This window comes from Aythya ferina (assembly GCF_964211825.1).
Source record: "Aythya ferina genome assembly, chromosome: 10".
Classification (NCBI taxonomy): Eukaryota; Metazoa; Chordata; class Aves; order Anseriformes; family Anatidae; genus Aythya; species Aythya ferina.
In genome coordinates this window covers 14,661,683-14,682,704 of record NC_140306.1, presented here as the reverse complement: position 1 = coordinate 14,682,704, position 21,022 = coordinate 14,661,683, and the positions used below count along the sequence as shown (strand labels likewise).

The 21,022-nt window shown below is 48.8% G+C and overlaps 1 protein-coding gene and 1 long non-coding RNA gene across 2 annotated transcripts in view; both read left to right on the top strand.

The window, feature by feature from the left end:
- LOC311442057 overlaps positions 1 to 2,471 on the top strand; it is a 253,673-nt gene extending 251,202 nt beyond the window's left edge. Inside the window, exons 25-26 of the long non-coding RNA XR_014696436.1 lie at positions 465 to 1,555; positions 2,119 to 2,471. This is a non-coding gene — a long non-coding RNA (uncharacterized lncRNA). The remainder of the gene's footprint in view (positions 1 to 464; positions 1,556 to 2,118) is intronic.
- Positions 2,472 to 15,211: 12,740 nt separating this feature from the next.
- RPL29 (ribosomal protein L29) lies at positions 15,212 to 17,232 on the top strand. The gene is made up of 4 exons (XM_084530819.1): positions 15,212 to 15,309; positions 15,418 to 15,462; positions 15,736 to 15,800; positions 17,040 to 17,232. Exons 2-4 carry the CDS (start codon positions 15,426 to 15,428, stop codon positions 17,151 to 17,153), a joined length of 216 nt encoding a protein of 71 aa, XP_084386945.1. The 5' UTR covers positions 15,212 to 15,309; positions 15,418 to 15,425; the 3' UTR covers positions 17,154 to 17,232.
- Positions 17,233 to 21,022: the final 3,790 nt, after the last annotated feature.

The window sequence follows — 21,022 nt, the reverse complement described above, 5'->3', positions numbered from 1 at the left end:
CTCAGACTGATCTGAATGGACACAGAGGCTTCAACCCTTTCTTACCACAGGTTGGACCCTGAGAAATGTTTTTTTATTGGAGGGGAATGGAGCGGGAGACAGTAGAAAACCACCTCTTCCCTGCTCTCCTCTGCTCCACTGTGTTGGCCTCTGGTTCAGCTGAGGATCTGAGCCACAGCAGCTTGCAGAAATGTTGGTGACAAATCAGTTCTTTAAAATACCAGGCACTGAAACGATTCCCTGATGGTATCTCTCTCTCTTTTAGTAGGCTGATGGTAAATATGACACCTGGGGCTTGGCCAAGAGCTTTCGGCAGTACTCACCAAAGTTTTGCTGCCAGCTTGGTGGGGACCCCACTGAGCCATGAGACCTTTTCAGAGCAAAGCCTTCCTTGTGCACTTTTCACGAGCAGCATGCTGTGTTTGTGGCTAGAGCTGGTCTTAAATTGTCTTGTCCCTTTACAGTCACAGCAAAAGTGGATGAAAAGCTCAGAAACTGGGACTGGAAATCCATCCTGACATTTCAAAGCAATCTTTCCTTGTTGGGCTGAGTTCCCAGAGCAAAGGGAAATGGTGGTCGTGAGTAGAACACATTTCCCTCTGCATCGTGGTGATGGCATTTGGCTCCCAGAGGACAACGCTCCCTTGCCTCCAGGGGAGCACAGAGATCAGCAGCACCAGGTCGTATCTGGAGTCGTGATGCTGCCCCTCCTGCCTCCCCTTCCCCTCAGCTACATGAGACGAGCTCTCCTTTTATGCTCAAAAAATGGACCGGATCAAGGTTTTCACTGCTATTCCTGCCATTCCAGAGTGCATTAAGGTATGAGTCATCGCTGCTAATTAGCTCCATAAGCACCTCTGTGGCACAAACTACCTCCCAGCCAGCTGCAGTGGGAAGTCGCTTCTGCCTGGTGTTTCTCAGCGTGACTTTGTGGAGCAGAAGGCAGGAGCCCCGCATTGCCTGCTGGCACTGACTGCCAGCAGTGGTGGCCTCCAAGGAGATGATGGGAAGAGCTGGGTGCTCACCACCCTCCTTTGACCGAGCCCACCCAAAAGGAACAGGGTATGGAGCCCCAGTCCTGGTGCCTGGTTGGTCATTTGAGTTCAGGATGACTTGGGAAACATGGAAGCCAAAGTCCTCCATCTCTCCTGGAGTCTTAAACAATTTTTCCTCTCCCCTTCTGGTGCACTTTTGATTTGTTCCGCAGCACAAATGCTCCCACCCAGCCTGGTTACTGCCCTTCACTCCTTCATCCTCTTTGCCTACTGTGAATAACACAGCAAGGGTGACTGCTGCAGTTGTGCTCACACATCTCAAGCAGGTGGAGCCAGAAAAGCTCTTGCATACTGTATCTGGGTGAAAAACGTTAAAGATTTGATCAAAGTCAGCAAAAGTGTCCACCTGCCAGCTGTAACTATGGGACCTGCGCTTTGAGGCAGTAACATAGGTCTGGACAGGCACCCTCACGATGACATCCTGGTGGTGGCAAGTGACTGGAGAGCACTCCATCAGATGGGAAGGTGGAGGAGGTCTCCGAGGACTTTTCCTGCACAAGGTTGGTGTCTTACAACCCTTTTCTCTCCCATATTTTCAGCTTTGGCCTGCCTCAGCATCCTTCCCCTGCCTACCAGGACCCAGTGGCACATGTAAGGATTTGCATTTTGTGAGGAACTACCTGTTGAAACGTAGGATGATGTTAACTCCATCTTCCTTGTGTTCCCCCATGTTCCCAAGCTCTGTTCACCATCCCCAGCCCCTGAAACAGCTCCTCTGAAAGCAGATATGTCAGTCTTCACTGCACAGGGAATATTTTAAGGCTCTGAAAACAAAGTTTATTATAGCAGAGCTGCCAAAAGTGTAACCACTGCCATGCTAAAATATCCTCTGCCTCCTACATTTGTAACGTGGGAGTCTTTTATATCCTCTTTACTGCTGCTGAACCATGCATTTGTCTTGGCAGCAGATGTATGTAGACTGGGGTCTATTTCAGTGTCATGCAAAAGAGCTCTTAGGCTAAAAGATGTATTACAGCTTACTGGAAGGCTTGAAATTAACTGTATGATGATGCTGCATGAAGATAAAGACCCAGCAATTTCACTGAATTGTGATTTTATCCAGATGGGCTGAAAGATTGAACAGTGTTGCCGTCTCCAAAGGTCTCCCTTTGCCAAATTAACTGTTGAGCTGAGTGATAGCCATGAGGAAGAGACCTTGCTGAACCAATTTTGGGAAAAGGTCTGCCTCACCCGGTATGTCACAGAAGAAATACAGTTTTGGGGGATGGATTTGTATTTTTTTTTTCATGTTTCACATCTGAGCTCTTGGCACAGCATCCCCTGCTTCTAATCACACCTTATAACTGCAGTTTAAATCAAAACCCGCCAGGCTGGCACAGCCGGAGCCAGTTTCTATTAAAGTGCCCGAGCAGACTGGCTGTCCCCAGTCCCGTCCCCTGCTGCTGGATGCTGAAGTGTGACCCACGGCGGCACTGGGGTGTGGTAGCAGGAGAGGCAGCTTAAAAATTCTTTGGCTGTTTACATGGTTGAAAAAAAGTTAAAAATAAAATAAAATAAAATAAAATAAAATAAAATAAAATAAAATAAAATAAAATAAAATAAAATTGCAAGATAAAGCAGAATCCCCTTTTTATCCCTCACTATAATATGTTGAGTAGGAATAACAATTAGGAAGAAAACAGTGTCTGGGATGCAGTCTCGGCCACCACCATCCCATCTATTGCCACCCTCCAGCTACCCCATCGCGTGTAGGGCAGGAGAGTGCCTTGAGCAGAAATGCTGCTTCTGGCTCTGCTCAGTGTTCAGTCATTCTGAGCACTGAATAAAGCAGGAAAATTGCACACAGTCAGGTGAACGCAGGGCAGGCTGGTGAGGCAGATGTACTTGAAGGCAGAATTACAGCTGCAAAAGGGAATAAAGACATTTGCTAGCATTTCCTGCATTTTTAAATTGATCTTTTTGTGGGTTTTTGCTTTGTTTTCAGGGGGAGTGTTGTTTGCTTGGATGAAGCTATTGAGGACTTTTTCCATTAGTGGGATTTTTTTTTCTTTCCTTTCATGTGTCAGAGAACCACACGCAAGCTCCAATCTCTGCTTCATGGATCCTGAACTCCTGAAGCTGATTTTGCTACTTCAGTGATAAGGTGAATTACACGGTGTGGTGGCAGAAGAATGGGGTATGAGGAGCAGAGAAAAACATAGTCTCTCTGTACCAGGAGACCCCCCCCCCAGAGCATGGTTATCCCCCTGTCCTGAGTCCAGGCACCTGATGACTCAGCAGAAACCCAGGAGGTCCTGGTTAAAATAAATTGAGTTAATTAATTGAGCAGCTGTGACATGGATGCCCTTCATCTGAAGTGCTCCCCTCCAAGAGGAGAAGGTGCTGTTGAGCTTGTTTATTGGTAATGTTATTTCTCTAAAGCAATGGTTGTCACCTGTAGTGCCCTCTTGGCTCAGCACAGCTACTCTGGTGGCTCCAAGGCGGTTATTGCAGGTACCTGAGCTTTTTCTGGGATTTACTGGGGGCTTTTGGACATTGTGACAGCATTTCCTACATGTTGAGACTGGAGAGAAGGAAATACTTCAGGCAGTTCCTATGGCATTGTCGTTGGAGAGCTGGCATTGCCTCCATTTCAGTGGGGATTTTATGCTGGTTGGGAGGGGAGGTTGGGCTCTGTGCACTTCAGATTCCCCAAAAATGATGGAAACCTGAGATGGTGCTTTCCTTTTGTTATGTACAGCAGGTCAGGTTCTGGTCTGGAAGTCACTGGGCTGGGCTGTGGATCAGGCACATAGCTGAGGGAAATGTTTCTGGTTCATGGAAGGGTTTTTGGGGTGTTTTTTTCAGCTACTCCATTCAGACAAGTATAAGCCTTTACTTTCTTCACCATGACAGCATGTGTTAAGCTAATAGTGGCTGGGTATTTCTCTGAGGCTGTAAAATAAGCTCGTTCATCCTTTCTTTATATTTGTTGCGGGGAGAATGGAAAAAAAAAATACAACAAAAAAGAAAGCCCTGCTGAACTCCTGCTGCCTCTCCAGACTGAGTCTCCTCTCTCCCTCCCACTACCGCATTGCTGTCGTCTCCAGCAGCATCATGCAAATTGCAGGAGCAGGGCTGGGGTCTGAATCCATGGCCGCCTTCCCATTGAGCCAGGGCTGCATCAGTTGCATCGCCTGATCCAATGACAGCCCAAATTTCGGAGCTCGTGGGCAGCCGCTGTAATCTTGGTGGCTAGATTTAGCAAAAAGCAGACCTCACCAAAAAAAAATAAATAACCTCAGAAGAACTGGGATGAGGGCTAGCGTGGTAACGGTGTCTCTGCTTGAGAAGCTGCAGAAATTCCCTGCTCTTGGAACCTGATTGTGTAATTGAAATCCAAGCCTTAGCGCCTCAACAATAAGGCCTAGGAGGTATTTCAGGGCTGGTGCTGAGGTGCTGCTGTGTAATCCATGTGTGCTGCACCTCTGCTGCCCTTTGAAGCCCATCAAGGAGGGGTTGCACAAGCATCTCGGTGCAGCTGGGCTGCTCAAGGAAGCGAAATTTGTGTTGTTTTTCAGCTTTGCAGAAGTCCCCTGTGATATCCCCGTGTTCTCTGGACACCTCGGCCGTGAGCTCCTCCTGTATTGCGTTCTGCAGGAGATAGTGCTGCTGGGTTTGAACTTTGTAGAGGAAAGGGAGGCTGTGGTGCTTAAAAGAAAGGCAAAAGCCTAGAGAATAAATTGTCTTGAGAAGGATTTGACTGGATCAGGGTTAACCTTTTCCATACAGTGTATGTCCCCCTCTTCCTTCTATGGATATTCCAGGATTTACCAAGAAAACACCAGCTCCCCTTGAGACTGTCTTGAAGGGCTTGAGATTTCAGACCTTGCCCCTACCCCACTGCTTTACAGGTTTAAGGAGCTGCTTTATTTTGGCTAATCCATGGGCTGTGCCGACAGGCAGGGCTGGCCAGAGCAGCTTGGCCTGAACAGGGAGCACAAAAGCAGGAATTGCACTGTTGGAGAACAAAGATTCGTGGGAATGGTTGAGGAAGGGGGGATGTGGAGCGAACATCCCTCATTTCTCTCCAGCAGGTTTAGGACCTATTCTTTGATGTGTTTTACTGGTCCAGAAAGCAGAGCAGCCATCCGTCCTGCTGAATTCCTCCCACATTCTTGTGCTGCAGCGTGACTGGTGCAAATGCCAGCAGCTGGAAGACTGAAATAGCAGCTACCATTGCTTAGGCCCCACTGATTTGTCCTGTGGCTTTTCTATGCCCTTTAATCTCCAGTAACTAATCCCTCACTTCCTTGCGGTCTTTCTAATTCTGTGCCCTGTGCTGGTGCTTCCTGTAAACAGCGGGTCTGGTGGCCCGTAATTGAGGCTTTTGCTGGCTGCACAAAGGGCATGTGGCAGGGCTGTTCTTCAGGCTGGATGTGGCCATTTCAGAAGGATGAATAATGGAAATGAGCAGCCTGGTTCTCCTCTTCATCCGGGCAGGAGAAGTCAGGGCAAGCTGCAATGAGGCCAGTGAATAATTCAGGTGTAAAACCGGGACACAACACCAGGTTCCATCGCCCTGACCCAATACCTCACGCTTTCTGGTCTCCAGAAACCATGGATAGGCCAGTGCTTGAAAGCACAATTGGTGTAAACTGTGTGAAATGAGGTCCCTGTGGCACACGCTTGCACTGGTACTTGCTCTTCTCTGCAGCAGTCTCAACTTGTGCAGAAGCCACGAGCAGATCTTCCTCAACCTTTAATAACCACATCTCTGGTCTTAAATTGTGAATGGAGTTGTAAAATTAAGGGCAGAGCTGAAGGCCTGTGCTGATTGAAGGCTTCTTGTGATGTTCTTCTGCCCAGGGACTTGGTCCTTCGCACTCCTGTAGATGTGAAGCCTCCAAATGCTCTGGTGTGTGCTCTGATAGCAAGGAAGGTGCAAAAGACATTTGCTGACCAAAATATCTTCAACTGTTTTTTGGCTTCAAATTGTCGAAAGATTTGGGTTATTAGATACCAATCCTCAAGCCTGAAAGTTAATTTTCTCCAGGTGAGTTCATGCTGAAGTGATGGTGGATCAAACAGGTTTTCAGCTTTTCTTCTCATCTGAAATCTCCTCCGTCTGGGTTTCTGTTGCATGATTGCTTACATGCAACACCATCCACGCCGTTTCAAAGGTGCACAATGCAAAGCAAAGCCTGCTTTCAGTTCTGAAGGCACAGCATCAACTCCTGGTGCTTCACAAGGAGCCATGGCCAAGTGTGTACGGGGGCAGTTGGCAGCAAGTATGTGGTAGATCTGAGTTTTCCTGTGACATGCCAATGCCCTGGTCGTATCTCTGTGTGGTGCCTGCATCCCAGCTGGCTGGTGGGCTGAGACGTGAGCGAGGGGTCTCCTTCCCTAGCACGGGGTTGAACAGAAGCAGGTGAGGAGCTGTGTCTGGCTGCCCACGCAGCTCCAGCCGGACAAAACATTGGCAGGAGTGACCCCAGAGCATCCTGTGGTGATCAGATGGAGGAAGCGCTTCTCTTAATGCACGATTTTCCAAACCACCTTTCCCTTGTGCTGCATTATCACAAGATTGAGCTGTTTCTGAAACATAGCCTGACACGGAGTCAGACTAAAGCAAGGCTCCTGCAAGCCATTAGGTGGTTGCCTGAGTCCTGCTGGAAGCATCACCAGTGTAGATGAAATTGCTCTGTGTGTATTTATGCCTGTTCTCCCTGGCCTCAGGTTGACAGTGTGCCTCCATATCTCTGTTCTTTGCAACAACAGGGATGCAAGCAAGTCTTGAGAGGGTCAGAAAAGCTTTGCCCAGCAGCAGGAGTCTTTGAGACCCGACACCAATAATCCTTGTCTGCAGTTGGTCCCTTTGGCTCCAGTCACTGCTGAGCTTGCTGGTGGATAAAACCACTGTGCTGGATCAAATCGATACTAAAGGAGACTTCACAAAAGTTAATAGCTAGTGGTCAAGAAGAGTTGCCAGACTCTTGCTTTCTCAGTAACTAATAAAAGTGCTTTTTAACACAATTAATGTCATGTCTTTCTAAAGACTGAAGGAAATTGGAATTGAGACGTTTCTATTTTGACAGACTCAGTGGAAAACTTCTGTTCAGACTGGTAGGAATGAAACCAATAAATTTCTGTAGAAACTTTCTGAATTCAGCCTTCAAGATAATAGATAGGCTGTTCTGACTGTGGATAAATAAACTCTGTTTTTATAAGTGTTTAAAGACCTCCAGGATGACGAAGTGGAACATACTTCAAGTCTCCAAAGATGGGAAGTGGCTTCTGAGTCAAATGCCCTCCCATGCCAGGCCTCATATTTTAGACTGAGATCACTCTTTTTTGATTTGTTGACAGCTTTTCCATCGTGTTCTGAAGGCAGGCTGAAAATAGCAGTGAAACATTCCCCAGCTGGCAAACCTGCTCTTAAAGAAGGCTTCCCGGGGGACATAAAGCTCCAGCTGCAGCCCAGAAAACTGGCTCATCAAGCGATGAGTGAGGTGGAAAACCCAGTCTTGGGTGACAGCAGACCTCCCCGAGCATTGCTCATTTCTGGATGGTGGTGAAGCTGACGCAGGGCACCTGAGGAGAGAAGGAAGATGCCGTTCCCACCAGCAATGCTTAGAAGGCGGCTTCTCAAGGTGGGAGGGGTGGAAGCATCTTGCTGCCTTTTTGCCTTCCCATCTTGTGAAGACCAACCCTACCTGCAGCCTCTGGCTGCACTGGCCATCCCAAAAGCAGGCAGTGGGAAGGCTGGATCGGTGCCTTCTGGAAAAGGTGACCCCATTTATGCAGGTCTGGGGCCTAATCCTGCAAATACAACCAAAATAGTCGTAACCCACAGCAATGGAGGATAGAGGGATTATGCAGCATTAGCATTGCAGCTCTGCTTGCTTCCTCCCCCTCCATCTCTGCCCACTGACGTGGATCATTGTGCTGGTCAGAGGCCAGCAGCGTGTGCTTTGTTTTTAGCTGGGTGTAAGGTCCCCTTCCTGGGGAAATCCATGTAAATGTAGTGGAGCACGGCTTGGTGGGCTCTGAATGGATGCAGGTGCCTGTGGTGGCATGTGGCCAGAGAACCACCGTGACCTGGGGGACACAAGTGGGGTGGCTTCGGTAGGTGTCAGAGGTGGTGTGAGCATGGCCCTGGCCAAGCGTGCCTGGTTTTGGTGCCTTGAGGTTGAACGCCAGTGATTGGCAAGGTGTTGGGGAGCCAGGAAGAGGCACCAGAGTATTTCATGGGCTGGCCCGAGGAGCTCAGTCTCTGCTTTCCCAAAGAGGAAGGGAAGTAAGATTTGGTCATGCCTTGTGACGTACAAAAGTGATGTAAATGGGGGAGTAATGGGATTTTCAACTTAGTAGGCAAAGTCCTGCAAGATGCCTGGAAATGGATACCAAATTAATCCAGCCTGTGAACAAAAAGCTCTATTATTTAGAAGTCGTTAATCAGGGAAGTAACTCAGCAAGGCTTGTGCAGATCCTCCACTGCTGAGAATGCTTTGATCAAGACTCGTTGCTGTTCCCTTTCCCCCAAAGCAGATGCTGTAAGGCAGGGCTGTGCTTGCCGCGGAGCCGAGGAGGAGCAGCAGAGGCTCTGGAGGAAGCTTTGACTCGTGTTCAAAAGATGGCCCAGGAGAGGAAAGGCACAGCAGCATCCCTCTGGCTCAGTGTGTGAGCTGCCCTGCACCTCCACTGCTGCTTCAGAAGCACCTCCTGGTCTCTGGTCGCTGCTGCTCAGGAGTGGGGGAAGCTCTTTTTGAGCAGGGGAAAAAATATCTGCAAGTAGCAGGATCGCAGTGATGCTGGCTGTAGGAAGCACGTGTCCCTGCTGCCAGAGACACCACAGTTGCTACAGCAACTGCAAAGCACAGAGACGAGCATCCTTGCTCTGCCACCATCCATCCCCCAGAATAAGGCAGAGCAAGGAAGGTGCTGGGGTGCGAGAGACAAGTGCCCAGGGCCGTGCGTGCTCCATGCCCCTCAGTCCCGCTGAGCACTGGGTTCCCAGGTCCGTTCCCAGGTTTCCATTTCTTTCCCTACATCTGCAACCAACCTGGCAGCCCAGCCTGCCTTCTCCTCTCCCCACAGGGGTCCGCTGGGTCGGATGCTCAGCCCCCAGGGCTGTCGGGATGAGGATGTGATGCTGGGGATGCTGCAGGGAGCAGCGCAGCCGGTGGGGGAATGGGAGGCTCACACTGAGCTGTGTTTTGCTGAGCGCCTGCCATCTCATCGCCGGTTAAATCGGGCTCTCCGTGGCTCCCAGCACTGCGCCATCCTGCTGCGGCAAAAGTGCCTGGCTTCCCCCGGTGCTGCTTGCATAAATATTTAATGTCAGGAGGAAGAACTGCTTTAAGAAATGCTTCAGTGCTTGCATCCAAACAGAGGTTGTTTCAGGTGGCTAGAGCAGGCACACAGACACACACACACACACACACACACACACACACACACACAAAAAAAAAAAAAAAAGCTTTAGCTGTATTTTTTTCAGAATTGTTCCTCTGTTGAAAGGGTAGAGGCATTGTGATGAAGCATGATGGGTGGGGGAAAGTAAGGAGGTTTTGGGTGTCTGGAGAGAGGAGGGACGGCTGGGGTCTGTCCCGCGTACTCTCCCCACCTCCACGCAACTGTCACCCACTCTCTTACCCTAAAATGCTTTGAAGAGGTGCCTGGTTTGGAGCTTTAGTGGAAAATGCCTGAAGACTGCCTGTCCCCAGGCCTCAGCTGGGCACTCTGTCCTCCCCCCAGCCCTGGATGCATCAGGTGTGTTCTGCAAATGGAAATTCAAAGGCATCCACCTGCCAGAGGCTTCCCGGAGATCTATTGCAGTTCCTCACAAAGCAGTTTGAGAAGCCTGGATAAAATCGCAGTGGGAGCAGATGTGTTAGTCACAGCCAAAGCACGCATCAGGCCGTCCTTAACACGGAGGGCAGCTTGAGATGGGGCTGACCCAGCAGGGGAGGGTTGGTTCCCCCTCCCAGGGCTCCCAGCTGGGATATTCAGCCAGCTGTTCAGCTGTAGTGCAATTAGGTCTTCAGATTAATTATGTGCAAAGGTTTCTGTGCATCAGATAGCCAGGACATGGACAGTATTGGCTATTCCCTACAAAAAATATTAAACTTGAGGAAGGAAATGCTTTTGCTGCTAGGAATTGGGAAAGTGCCAAAGGAGAGGCTTCTATTGACTCTTTTCCTAAATACTTGTTCCCGGCAGGAGCAAAGGTGGCATCCCAGGGCAGCCAGGTCTTCACCTTGCCCAGGCAGCTGCTTTGAAAGAGCTTTTAAAGAGCTGTGCAGCTGTAAATCCTGTGGGGGATGGCCCAAGGGGTGATCTGAAGCTGGCTGCTGGTTACCTGCCTGCCTTCATATCGTCCGTGTTCATGGAGAAGGTGCTCAAAGCCACCAGCCAGGGATGACGGTCATCCCAACCCCTTCCTGTGGTGGCCAACTTCTCAGAGCATGAGAGAACAACCAAAACCTGGAATGAAAGGAACGCCCTGTGTCATCTGCCCATCTCTGGCAGATGAGAGCCCCTTTTGCCATCCCACTACATTTGTTAAGCAGAAAAGTGCATGATCTTTATTTTAATGGACATTTCATCTATTTCAGAGCCGTGCACAGCCCCAGTGAAGCCCAGGACAGAAGGCAGGCACCTGGAGAGCTGTGCTTACCTGAACATCTTAATTGTATGTATTTTTATAGCTCAGAGTCATTGTCCTTGCCTGGTGTGACCCTGGGAAAGTGCTCTGCTCCAGCTTTTCCCAGGGAAACAGAGCTTTGGTAAAGCACTGGTGTTTCGAAGCAGCAACCCTAGATGTGATTGCAGTCCCTCTGCCTTTAGTATGCCCGCTGTGGGTAGGGGACAGCAGAGAAGGGCATGGGCTATGCTCAGAGCAGGGTTTGCAGGATGATGCTGGACACAGCACAGTACTGAAAGAGTTACAGGTGTGAATTAACCCTACAGCCCTGTTGCACAGAATGCCAAGCTCTTCAGCTTGATTTTAGCAGCCCCAGCATTGTGTTTTTGCCTCAAGTGAAGGCTCCTCAAGTGATTGAAGTCCTCCCTGTCACTGGTGATAAAAAGCTGTACGGTTAAGAGAGATCTTCCTCCTTTCTTTTTTCTTTTTTTTTCTTTTCTTTTTTTCTTTTCTCTTTTTTCATTCCTCCTGCTTAGTTTCCAGCTGGAAAAGAAGGGGTGTTTCCGAGTTATTAACAACTTGGTAAAATGGGCAAATAAAAAAAATTGGGCTGAGAATACAGCGTGCTTTATTGGATCTGATGCCTGACCTCACGCTGCTACAGAGGTAGCTCCGTGGCACACACCAGCACCTCTTGCTGCATTGGCTTTTGTTTCCACATGCTCAGCTGCAGCAGTGAGCAAAAGTGCCGAAATGAGCTGAGACAACTTAGATATTTGACATGTAAGCAGGAACAGTAATATCCCAGCCCAGATACATCCTCTGAACCTCCTGTGCTGCAGCCAGACAGCCATCCTGTGGGTCATAGGCTGTGCTGCCTGCAGTGAAACCCCCTGGCACATGCACCAGCGGAGGGTTTGCAGCCTGGAGATGTGACTGGTTATATTTCTGGGTGAAAACACATTTCCATCCATGCAGGACTCAGGACGTGCAGCCTTCTATATTTGCATTATTGTTTGATGCCTCCTGTCTCAAAGAGGGGCAGCAGGGGCTAGAAGTGGGGCTGGGGGTCCCATCCTGCCCCTGCCTTCAAGCAGCAACCAGCCAGGCTTTGAAGGGTTTTCCAAAAAAAAAAAAAAAAAAAAAAAAAAAGCAGTTAAATCAGTGTCTCAGCCCTGCTCAGAGGATGTGCAGGATCAGGCCTTGCTTATCTCCTTCCCCCTCCCCAGCCCTGCCTTCACGCTAACCTACTTTCTTGCTTTGTGGAAAGAACATCTTGGATTATGGTGCTGCAAATGAAAGGATTCAGTCATTGCATCAGGCGAGTCGCAGGTAAGCGCAGGGTTTAATGTCAGCTTGTTGGCAGCTTCTTTATTCCTTTTTTTTTTTTCTCCTTTTCACAAACAAGCCGTCTTTGTGTGGACGTTCATTTTCCTTTTTAGCCAGGGCATTTCTCAATGTGGCTTTCCAATAATCCTCGTGGTGCAGATAAAGCAGAGCCAAAGCAGATCTCTTTCATTGTTCCTGTAAAGTGCCCCCATCCCATCCAGAACTGGGGTGCAGCTCACAGGAGGGCTGTCCCCCCTGTCCCAGCCCCTGCCTCCAGGTGGAAGGACAGAAATTGTGCCCAGGTGATGGAGCTGAAATCCCAAGATGAAACACGATCCTGCTCTAATTCCTTCCAGTATTGGGCTTTGTTTGTGATAAGGTGCAGGCATCAAAACTGTAGACCCCTAGGGCTAATAATAATTAATAGGAGAAATTAATACAGACATGAGCTCAGCATCTCTTTACGTCAGCCCGTTCCTCCCAGCCACCTCCACCTGCCTCCCCGGAGCAGCCACCAACCTGCTTCCAGCCTGGCACAGCATCTTGGTGGCCCTGTTCATCTTCTGACTGCTTTCCAGCCCCAGCTTCCAGCCCCTGTAGCACCTCCACCCTCGCAGACCGCCCTCTCCACCTCACAGGAACTGCAGGCTCCGTTTTTGCAATCGCAGCACTTGTCTGGTCATTGAGGGGTCATCCAGCCACACCTGCAGCAGGATGGGGCTGGCGCAGAGGGAGATCTGCTTTTAAATCCCTAAGCTGCCCCCAAATCCAGCATAATTCAAATGCCAAAAAATATAAAATGTGAAATAAAAAAATAAGTAAGAGACTACCATACAGCTATCAGTCCTTTATTGCCGTGTTGATATATTTCAGATGCAAGTCCTGCAAATGGGGAAGACCTAATTTATGCACACCTTTGGGTTAACTGAAGTTCACGGCATTTTCGCAAGGAACCAAGTTCTTCCCCAGGAAACATGGTTCTCCTCAGCCCTGCATGAGGTCTCCAGCGATGAGGCCAGCCAGAAGAAGCATCCAGGGTGTAGGCAAGAGGAAATGCAACACTTCTCGTTCTGGCAGCTTGGCTGGCTCCTGGTGGGTCTCAGGCTGTGTGACCATGATGTGGGCCACCAGCACGGACTGTCCTCCCGAGGAAGGTGCAGAGGTGGAAGGATGGAAAAGGGCTGTGGGCAGTGGCAGCTCTGGGGGAAGCAGAGGAGGCGGCAGACCTGCTGGGAAGCTCATTTTGGATCATGCTCACCCATGACTGTCTTCCTCATCCAAAGCTAATGCAATTAAAATATTGCTGGGTAAAATAAAATAAAATAAAATAAAATAAAATAAAATAAAATAAAATAAAATAAAATAAAATAAAATAAAATAAAATAAAATAAATGCAGTTCCCAGCCTCTCCCAGTGCCCCTCTTCTCCTAAGTGAGCCAACCCCATGGAGCACACAAGCCTGGGCTGTTCCCACGTCCCTGCCATCAGCACTTGCAGGGCAGCACCACCAGCTCCCAACCCCCTTAGGGACACTTTGCTCCAGGAACCCCCCTTCTCTTGAAACCCCAGCCTGATGATTGCCACCAGTTGTCACCGTTTTGTCTCATCTTTTTAGGAACAGCTCCCCCAAACACTGGGGATGCTGGTGACGTGGTGTTTGCTGGCCCAGTGAGGGTCAGGTTTGAGCAGAGCCAGACTGCAGGCTGGCTGGCATTTTCAACAAGCAAAATGATATTCTTTTATGACCTCCTTCATGTCTTTAAGAAAATTATAATGGATGTCAGAGCAAAAAAGCCACAGTCGGGTAGGACTGGGAAGTTTCTGCGTGTCCTGTTATTTGCTGGAGATTTTCCTTCTCCCTGACTGGGACCGGTGCTCCCTCTTTGAGACCAGAGTGGCATCTGTTAGGCTCAGGCTCCCTCTAGTGCCTCTACGTCCTGGTGTCCCAGCTTCTCCAGGTGGCATCTCCAGGGCCTTTTGTCCCTGGGGACCATCCTTCTTCCCCACTTCCCTCCAGCATTGCTGGTGTGGGCTTACACCACAGCCAAACCCCGTTTGCCTTCTCCCCCTGCCCAGTAGCTCAGCAGTTTTTAGGAAGGCTCCATAGCTCGTGTCAAGCCAAGTCCTCTGGGCTCCTTCCAGCCAGCACCTGACCCTCTCAGCACGTGGATGTGTTGGCACCAAGGGCACCCCACGTTGTGCCCGCCTTTCACCATGGGCTGGGGCAGAACCAGGAAACTCTGGGAGAAGTTTCTCCCATGCCCATCTTCCATAAATATCAGCCGTGTCAGATGTCAACAAAGTCCTGCCCACCTCTCTTTTCAGGTGGTTTCTCAGAAAGCAGCAGTGCTTTTCTGAGCTATACCCAAGGGCATCAGCACAAAAGCCACATCAAACCCAACAGGGATGAGTTGTGTAATGTGAGGGCATCGATGAAGAGGACACCGTTGTGAGAGACACTTAGAGATTTTTGTTTTAACTTATGATATTTTTTTTTCAGAATTATTTTGCAGCAGTAGTAATTACCACCCTTTTTAATGAGTGCAGCACTTGTAATGGATGACACACAGGATGACATGCACTAATTACATCTGTAATCTCTAAAAGCATGGTTGGAGGTTCCAAACCAGCTGGTGGATCGTGGTGAGGCTGCACTTGGAGACACAGCAGCTCATTAGAGCTTGGGAGAGACTCGAGGGGTCACAGCCCCCTGACAGTGCATGATGGGCATGATCCTGCACTGGAACATCCTTTCTTTTTTTGATATTCTGCCCTGGAACTTCCTTTCTTTTTTTGATATTCTGCCCTGGAATTTCCTTTCTTTTTTGGTATTCTGCCCTGGCTCAACCTTTCTTTTTTGGTATTCTGCATTGGCTTACAGTCTGTTACAAACAACCCTGGAGGTTCCCACGCTCACACCCATAAAGGGACGGCAGTGCCACCATTTTATTGTGCTTGAAAGAGGATCGCTGAGACTGTAAAATAAAAACTTCTGCTTCTTCCTGCTCAGGAAAGCTCAGAAATGAGTGAAAAAAGGTTGACTGTGTGATTCTGTGGTTTTATGTAAGGCGGCAGGGAGGGATGTCAGGGCGGCCAGCGGGTGTTTTTCACTTCCATCCCGGCCCCCTGAGGCCATTTCTCGTTGGGGGCCGTGTGTGGGGGGGACACCGAGGGTGCTACAGGGCCGGAACGGGGGCAAGGCGGAACCATGTTACGGGCGGTTCGTGTTGCACACCGGAGCGTTGCGAGCTTCCGGTGCGGGCGGGCGCCATTTCCCAGCAGCACCCGGGGTTTGGTCCTTCCTCTTCCGGCGCGGCGGCGGCGGGCTGCGGTTGGGTGAGTGTCGCGACCGGTCGCGATCCGCCGCCATCCGCGGGCAGGGAGGGGAGCAGGGGAGCCGGGCGGGCCGGGCCCAGCGCCATTATCCCTGTCTGTGTCCCGCAGGTGCAGCCATGGCCAAGTCCAAGAACCACACCACGCACAACCAGTGTGAGTCGGGGCGGGGGGGGGGGGCGCGGCCCTGCTTGGGGGGGGGATGGGGATGGGGGGGGGGGGCTGCCCCCCAGTCCTGGCAAACGGCCCCAAATCTCTGGGTTTGGGGCCTGAGTGCTAAGGGGGGAGGCGCAGCCCTCATTTGAATCCAGCTGGGGTGCGAGGGGCTGGGAGGCTGGTGGTGGTGGTGGAGGTCTGAAAGGCAGCTGGGGCAGCTCCATAGCGGGGGTTGAAGTTTTAATTTGAGTTGTTTCCTCGTCTTCTGCGTAGCCCGCAAGTGGCACAGGAATGGCATCAAGAAGCCCAGGACCCATAGATACGAGTCCCTCAAAGGGGTGAGTATGTCTGCTGATGTTTTTGGGCTGGTCATTCGCATGATAAAACCTAACCCTGGTGTTTCTTACTTTGATTGTCAGCTTCTTAGCAAAGGGGAGCTTGTGTTCTGGAGGGTCAGAACCACTGGGGGTCTCTCTCTCATCTTGTGCTCACCTTGCTGGCAGCAGTGAGAGTTCTAACCCGTGTGAAATCCGCATTGCACATCTACAAAGCTACTTTTGAGTTACAGGCAAATTTTGTCTCTGTCACACATCAATTGTTTCACTGCTCTTCTTTCCTCTGATTCCTGCTGTGTCTCCTCTGTACCCTCCAGTGTTGTTTCACTGGCTGTACTAATACACAGAAGCTCGTTCAGAAAGTGAGAGGAGCTGGCTTTCCTGATGGTGCACGTGGAAATGGCAAAATCCTGCTTTTTCTGAGATTATACACATGGTACACCACCGTCTTTTTCCATGCTTGAAAGAGACAGAAAACGCAGGATGTCCTGACTTTGGAGGGGGCTGTGGTTCCGTTTGCCTTGCAGATGTGATGATTGGCTTTTCAGAGGCGATGTAAAAGCTTGTCTGTTGTCTAGCTCAGTGAGGGCTTGGCACCCTGAAAACAGCTGGGCTGTTTCTCAGTGTGTCCTCTCACCAAGAGCGTGTGAGTTGAGATGGCAGAAATCCTGTGTGGACCAGGTGAAATGCTGCTTTCAGCAAAGTAACAGATGTTTCTCAGTGGGATGCTGACGGTTCTGAGAATTGCTCCTAGCCACGAAAGGGTGTGTTGTGAGCTGCTGCTAGTGGTCAAAAAAATAAGGAGCAGCTCTTCTCCATGCTGGTAGATTTTTCCTTTACTATAAGAAAGAAAGGCCTGAGGAAACTGTTGATCTTTGCCAAAGGATTGCATGTATGTATGCTCAGCTGGCAAGATCTGTTTGTGATGCTTTTGATTAAGAACGTGTCATGACACCGAAATGAAGTTTGTCTTGTTTACATTTTTATTCAATTTATCCCGTTCTTTCTATATAGTTATTGCTGGGGCTTGGGATTCTTCTTTGTTTAGAAGTAAAAGAAAATAGTTCAAAGGATGGCTGTACCTGGTTAAAAGAATTCTGTTGAAATGAGAAAACCAAATGAGAAAATTTACTTGAATTAATTGTAGCTAGCATTTGGAAATCATTGAAGCATAACGGAAGCATGTTTTTTTACCTGTGTCTTTTCTGCAGCATGGCTTATCTTTTTCCTTCGTTTTTATAGGTTGATCCCAAGTTTCTGAGGAACATGAGATTTGCAAAGAAGCACAATAAGAAGGGGCTGAAGAAGATGCAGGCCAACAATGCCAAGCAGGCAGCACTGCAGAAAAAGGACTGACGTGGTTTAAGACAAAGAACCAGTTTTCCTGTTGTCATGTGTTAAAACATTTTGTAAGAATAAAATTGGACGTAACAAAGTCTTCACCTCCTGAATTTGAGGAGAACCCTCAAAAACGTCCTGAGCTGTATTTTAAATGCCAATCATGTCATCATGTCCGCGTGTAGCATCCAGTGTGTGGCTTTGTTGTCTGTCAGGTCAGCAGGAGGGGTTGTGTATCGGCATTCTCAGCCTCCAGATGTATGAGCTGAAACAGCTGCTGCCTCCTCAGAACTTCAATTGGTGGTACAGGTTATGAACACCTACGAGTTGGCAGCCTGTTTTCAGTTGTGGAATGGTATAGAGTGAAGCTTTAAAGTATAAAGAAGAAGCAACGTGTTTTGTGTTGCTTGGGCTGTTAGATGATAGCATTCAGTGAAGGTAGAACTGATTTTTATACTGGCATGCATGTTCAGAGCTCTCATAGTGCAATTTCTGCAGTAGTTCTTAGTGCTGTCAGAGTAAGATCAGGCTTCCAAGGGCTATGGAAGCATCTGCTGCTTTACAGTTCAGGTAGGGAAGCTACAGCAACAGCAGTCCTGAGAAACGGGAGGGTTCTGAGCGCCAGCTAGAGTGTTATAGAGGTCCTAGTAATTAATAGAAGTGGTTTGTGGTGGTCTCTAAAATGCTTCAAGTGTGATAATGGGATACAGGACAATATAAAAGAGCCAGATTTTCATAGCTGCTGTAACAAAAAGTCCCTATCTGATGAAGCTTGCTGGCTGGTGAGATCATGGGAGTAGTACAGGAGATGTGGTGCCGTGACAGAGTTGCTACTGTCAGGTAGATAGAGGTGGACTTGGCTTTCCAGGTCACGCCAGTCAGCAAAGCTGGGTAAAGATGAATGGTCTTGGTACTGAAATGAGCCACCCGTTAAAAGGCAAGGGACTTATCCTGAAACTGCAATTGCAAGACTCGTCCACCTGGTGGTGTGAATTCACTGATAAGCTCAAGAGCTGGAAGTATGTAACTTTTGACTTTCAGATATAGCAGCAAAACACCTGCTGGATGGAAAAAAAAATGCAGCAAAACATCCAATTAGTGTAGGTGACTTTTTTTAAAATAGCTTAGCTAATTACTGGAATGAAATACTATTTTGAAACAAGGTAAGTATTTTGAATTCTGTGTGGCTTGAAATGATTCCACAAAAGTTTTCTGGATTTCCGAACGCTTCTCAAATCTTTTTGACTGATAAAAATACCACTCGGCTGTAAACCAAGCAATACAAAGTGATTTACTAATTTAAATCTCAGGAGCTGAGGGTTCTTGCATTCTGAGGAAAGTGCAGCCCGCACCTCTATGATTGCTGCTGCATGCATCTCTTGGGCTCTTCTGGAGGTTGAAGTTTCTCATCTGGAAGAACTTGGTGGCTGTGCGAGAGCAGCGTGTGGGTAGGGAGGGGTGATGTGCTGGGGAAGTTGGAGAGTGAGTGGTCAGCCCGTTTGTATCACTGTAGAATCTGCTAAATAGCTGGGACAGAAAGGCTGCCTGGTCCCTGCTGCCTTCATTTGAGCAAGATCCCAATGATCTTTCAAGGTCCCTTCCAACCCCTTCAACTCTGTGATCCCAGAGCTGCAGTTCCAGTTCACAGGCACCTCACCTCAGGATGCTGCTGGTGTTGGAGGAGGTGAAGTGGCTGGTCCACCCACCTGAAGGAAGGACAGTGTGCTGCTGGTCTGCACGGTGACAGTAAGTAAAAGAAAACACGATTTCTAGGGAGATGGCTTGGTGTTTCGCTGCACCTCCACCCATGTGTCCAGATACCCAACCTGCTTTCAGTTCTACCTTTTAAATCTCCCACTAAGGCTTGCCTGTCTAAGAAGGCAGATTTCATCTCTGCGTCTTCCCCAGAGGGCTCATGCTGTGAGAATAATGCACCCACAGGATGTGGTTTGAGGGAAGAGAGAGAGAGGCAGGGGTCGGACTGTGACAAAGATCTTGGCACGTTAATGAGAAGCAGAGGGGGGAAATTGGGCTTCCAGTGGCCCCACAGAACTGGCCCAGGCCTGCCTCCATGCAGTCTTCTCATTTTGCTGCCCTTCATGCTGCCCTTCAGAGGGACAGCTTCCCAAATATGGGCTTGCTGACTTTCTGACCAAAATAGCGGCTGCGTGACAAAATGCAGCACAGAGGAACGTAACCTTAATCCAGGCATCATTGTGAAGCAAGAGACAAGAATTTGTGAGCTTCCACGGCAGCTCGGTGTCAGGTTTGTTGTCGTCTGTACCCCACCGCGATCTCCCTGCACACGTGGTGGCCCGGCAGGACGCTGCCTGGACATCGCTTATATCACCCATCACAATTTCGGACCCTGTGACAGCTCAGTTCCTGATTTCCCTCCTTCCCTTCCTTGTGGCAGGCATTGTGCCAGCCCAGAAGGGAAAGCTGCAAATGGGTGTCTGAGCTGACGTGGCTCCATGGTGGGTCTTAGGCGCTTTCACTCGCCTGTGAAATCACCTAAATTCTGTCTTGCTTTGTGTTGGTTGAGGGAGCCCAATGATCCTTTTTGGGAGGATTATATATGCAGAGCACAGGAGAGGGAACTGGCAGCTGTGGCCCACTTGAAGCTATTCCCATTATGCACAGCTCTGTCATCTTTGACATTTAAAAACTTCAAAACTCATATGACTAAGTGCTCGGTATCCCACAGGAAGCCAATGTGTTTGAGAGAGCCTCTCTGCTTAGCTGCTGCTGTACATCAGGTTACATGTTTTGTACTTGCTGCTGATGACTTCTTCCCTTTGCAATGAAGAGGACTCAGTAAGTTCTAGTTCAGCTCCTTTTTTCCCTTCAGTGAAAATAAAAAATAGTGTGCAAAGGGCACGTAACCAAATACTGAAGAGCTCATTTTGCAAAGGTGAGCAATTGCACTGAAGGGGAAGGGTACAGAAATGCAGAGGCAAAAACAAAGCAGTGGCAAAGGCTCTGATGGGGCAGGTTAATCACCAGGAATGTGGGTATTCATGGTGAAAATGAAAAGCAGGACTGGGCACATATTGCTCTACTCCCTTTCACCACCTTTCAGTATTGTGCTCAAGCAAAAAATAAGTGAATAGAATATGAGTTCTGCTTTGCCCAAGTTTCAGAGCTGTTGCAGTCATTCCTTTATGACAGGGTATTTGATTTGGCACAGTGAGATGTTTCTCTGCCATGGCTCAGTTCAGTGCTGCTACCATGGTGGCAAATGCGTAGCTCTAGGAGAAGCCTATGTTTTATTAGGGGTATGCCTACAAAATGTTCTGTTCTCATGTAGTCAGTCCATACAGCAAAGTTTTACTGAGATGCCTTGAGTATGCTGAAAAAGCTGCAAACCAGGGTGGGAATTAAATCTACTATCAGCTAAATTGAGCAGAGCAAATGGCCTGAGGACTGCGTCCGTGTCCGGTGGCACGTACTGCTGTCACCTGGCAGCACAGTGCCCTTTCTTAAGGGGGGGCAGGTGGTTAAGATAACACAGATTTGTGGGCTGTTACGGAGCATTGAGTGGCTTTTTGCCTAATTAAAAAAAAAAAAAAAGTGTGAATATTTTGGTGACTATTTTTATTTCATTTTTTTTTTCCAAGTAGTGCTTGTGTATGTGTCACATTCCTTAGATGTCTCTGGCACCAGAATTTAACAAAAACATTCAGGGAAAACTAAAATTTATTTGGAGTTACATAGATGTGTGGACTTCTGGGTGTTCCTCAGTCATCATTAGCACGGCTCCATGCACATCCCCTATGTGGAGGGTTTACCCGAGCTGGTCCCGTGCTAGTTACAGGTTTGTCAGCCATCTAAGTCACTCGGCCGTCTGTCAAGCTGTGTTACATTCCTAATGCAGTTGCTCCTGT